This window comes from Otolemur garnettii, unplaced genomic scaffold, assembly GCF_000181295.1.
Source record: "Otolemur garnettii isolate 467f Iridium unplaced genomic scaffold, OtoGar3 scaffold00288, whole genome shotgun sequence".
NCBI classification, from domain to species: domain Eukaryota; kingdom Metazoa; phylum Chordata; class Mammalia; order Primates; family Galagidae; genus Otolemur; species Otolemur garnettii.
Window position 1 is genome coordinate 583078 of NW_003852683.1, and position 1581 is coordinate 584658.

General features: G+C 49.1%; 1 protein-coding gene across 1 annotated transcript in view; it reads right to left on the reverse strand.

Annotated features, from left to right (window-relative positions):
- Positions 1-1581, reverse strand: part of LOC105886347 (sialic acid-binding Ig-like lectin 5) — a 16969-nt gene that overhangs the window by 12846 nt on the left and 2542 nt on the right. The window contains exons 3-5 of the mRNA XM_012813665.2: positions 1506-1579; positions 1181-1280; positions 116-197 (exon numbers count right to left, since the gene is read on the reverse strand). Coding sequence (XP_012669119.1) covers positions 116-197; positions 1181-1280; positions 1506-1579 — 256 coding nt within the window. The remainder of the gene's footprint in view (positions 1-115; positions 198-1180; positions 1281-1505; positions 1580-1581) is intronic.

The following is a 1581-nucleotide window of genomic DNA, read 5'->3' on the forward strand; positions in this document are numbered from 1 at the left end:
GGTGACCCGGGAGGAGAGGATTTAGGGAAATGCTGAGAACCTCAGTCTGCACTTGTTGAGTGGACATCTTTAGGGTCCCCACCCCTGTGCATGAGAAGATGCCCAATTCACTCACCCAGGCAACTGTACCCATAACAGGGTCTTCATCATCCCTTTGCTCTGGTTTCCCAGCTGCTTGCTTCCTTTGGGCCTTCACGCTAAGGGAAGAAAACCAGCACAAGGCAGCTGGGATGGCTCAGGCACCTATGAGCAGGCTGCCTGGACCCCTGTTAAGACGTGAAAATGATGACTGGAGTGTCCAGGCCCTGGAATTAGACTCAGAGACCTTCCTGATATGCAAGTGGGGACTTTATCCTCCCAGATGACCAGGGATTTGGTCAAGGAGGCCAAGGACTGAATTTTCCCCATTAAAGAATCCCTGTTACACACAAAAACTTATACATGAATGATTATAACAGTGCTATTCATAATAGCCAAAAGGTAGAAACAACCCAAATATCCATTAACAGATGAATGAACAAATCAAATGTACTCCATCCACAGAATGGAATATTATTCAGAAACAAAAAGGAATAAAGTTCTTTTATTTTTTCCTGAAATGAGGGGTCCCCCTCTTTCATAGGCTGGAGAGCAGGGGCACAATTGTAGCTCACTGCAGCCTCACCTGGGCTCAAGAGGTCCTCCTGCCTCAGCCTCCCAAGCATCAGGAATGAAGCAATGGGACATGCTACAACATGAATGAACCTTAAATGTGACGATAAGTGAAAGACACCAGCCACAAAGGACATATCATATTTCTCCATTTACATGAAATGTCCAGAATAGGCAAATTAAGAGAAATACATAATAGATTAGGGCTGGGAGAAAGATGAGGGAATGCCAGCTAAGGAGTATAGGCTTTCCTTTCCTTTGGGGGGTTTCTTTTTTCATTTTGACCTAATGAAAGTTCTAAAATTGATTGGGATACCAGCTGCACAATTCTGTAAATATACCAAAAGCCACTGAATTATACACTTTTGATGTAAGAATTGAGTACAATGCAAATTATATGTTGGTAAAGCTGTTAGGTAAAAGGGAGGAGACCCCTCTGGACCTACTCAGCTCTGCGTTTCTGAGATTCCACTACCTCTCTCCTGCCCCCTCACTCCTCCCTGCACCGTCCCCCGGGACCAAGACTTACATGCAGAGGAAGATGAGGCACAGGCAGACGGAGAACAGGGCCATGGTGCCAGCACCTGCAAGGGCCGCAGGCACTGCTCCCACCCCGACGACAGATTTCCCTGCAGAAAAGGGGGAGGTGAGATGATGCTTCTCGGACTCAACCTCTCTCTGTGGTCTTCTGACCTCCTTGAGAATCCTGCTTCAGCCACTCCCACACCCTCACCCCAGCTCCCTACCACCTTCTGCCTGGGCCCCACCCCTCTCTCCCTCCACCCATCACTCTGTGATCAGTGCGTCTCCCCTCACCCCCACTCTCCACCACTCTCCAGAGCACAACCTCTGACCTGGCAGCAGCAGGATGGTGCCATTCTGGGCCCCGTGGTCATTCTGGGTCTCACAGCTGAGCCTGAGGCTGGAGCT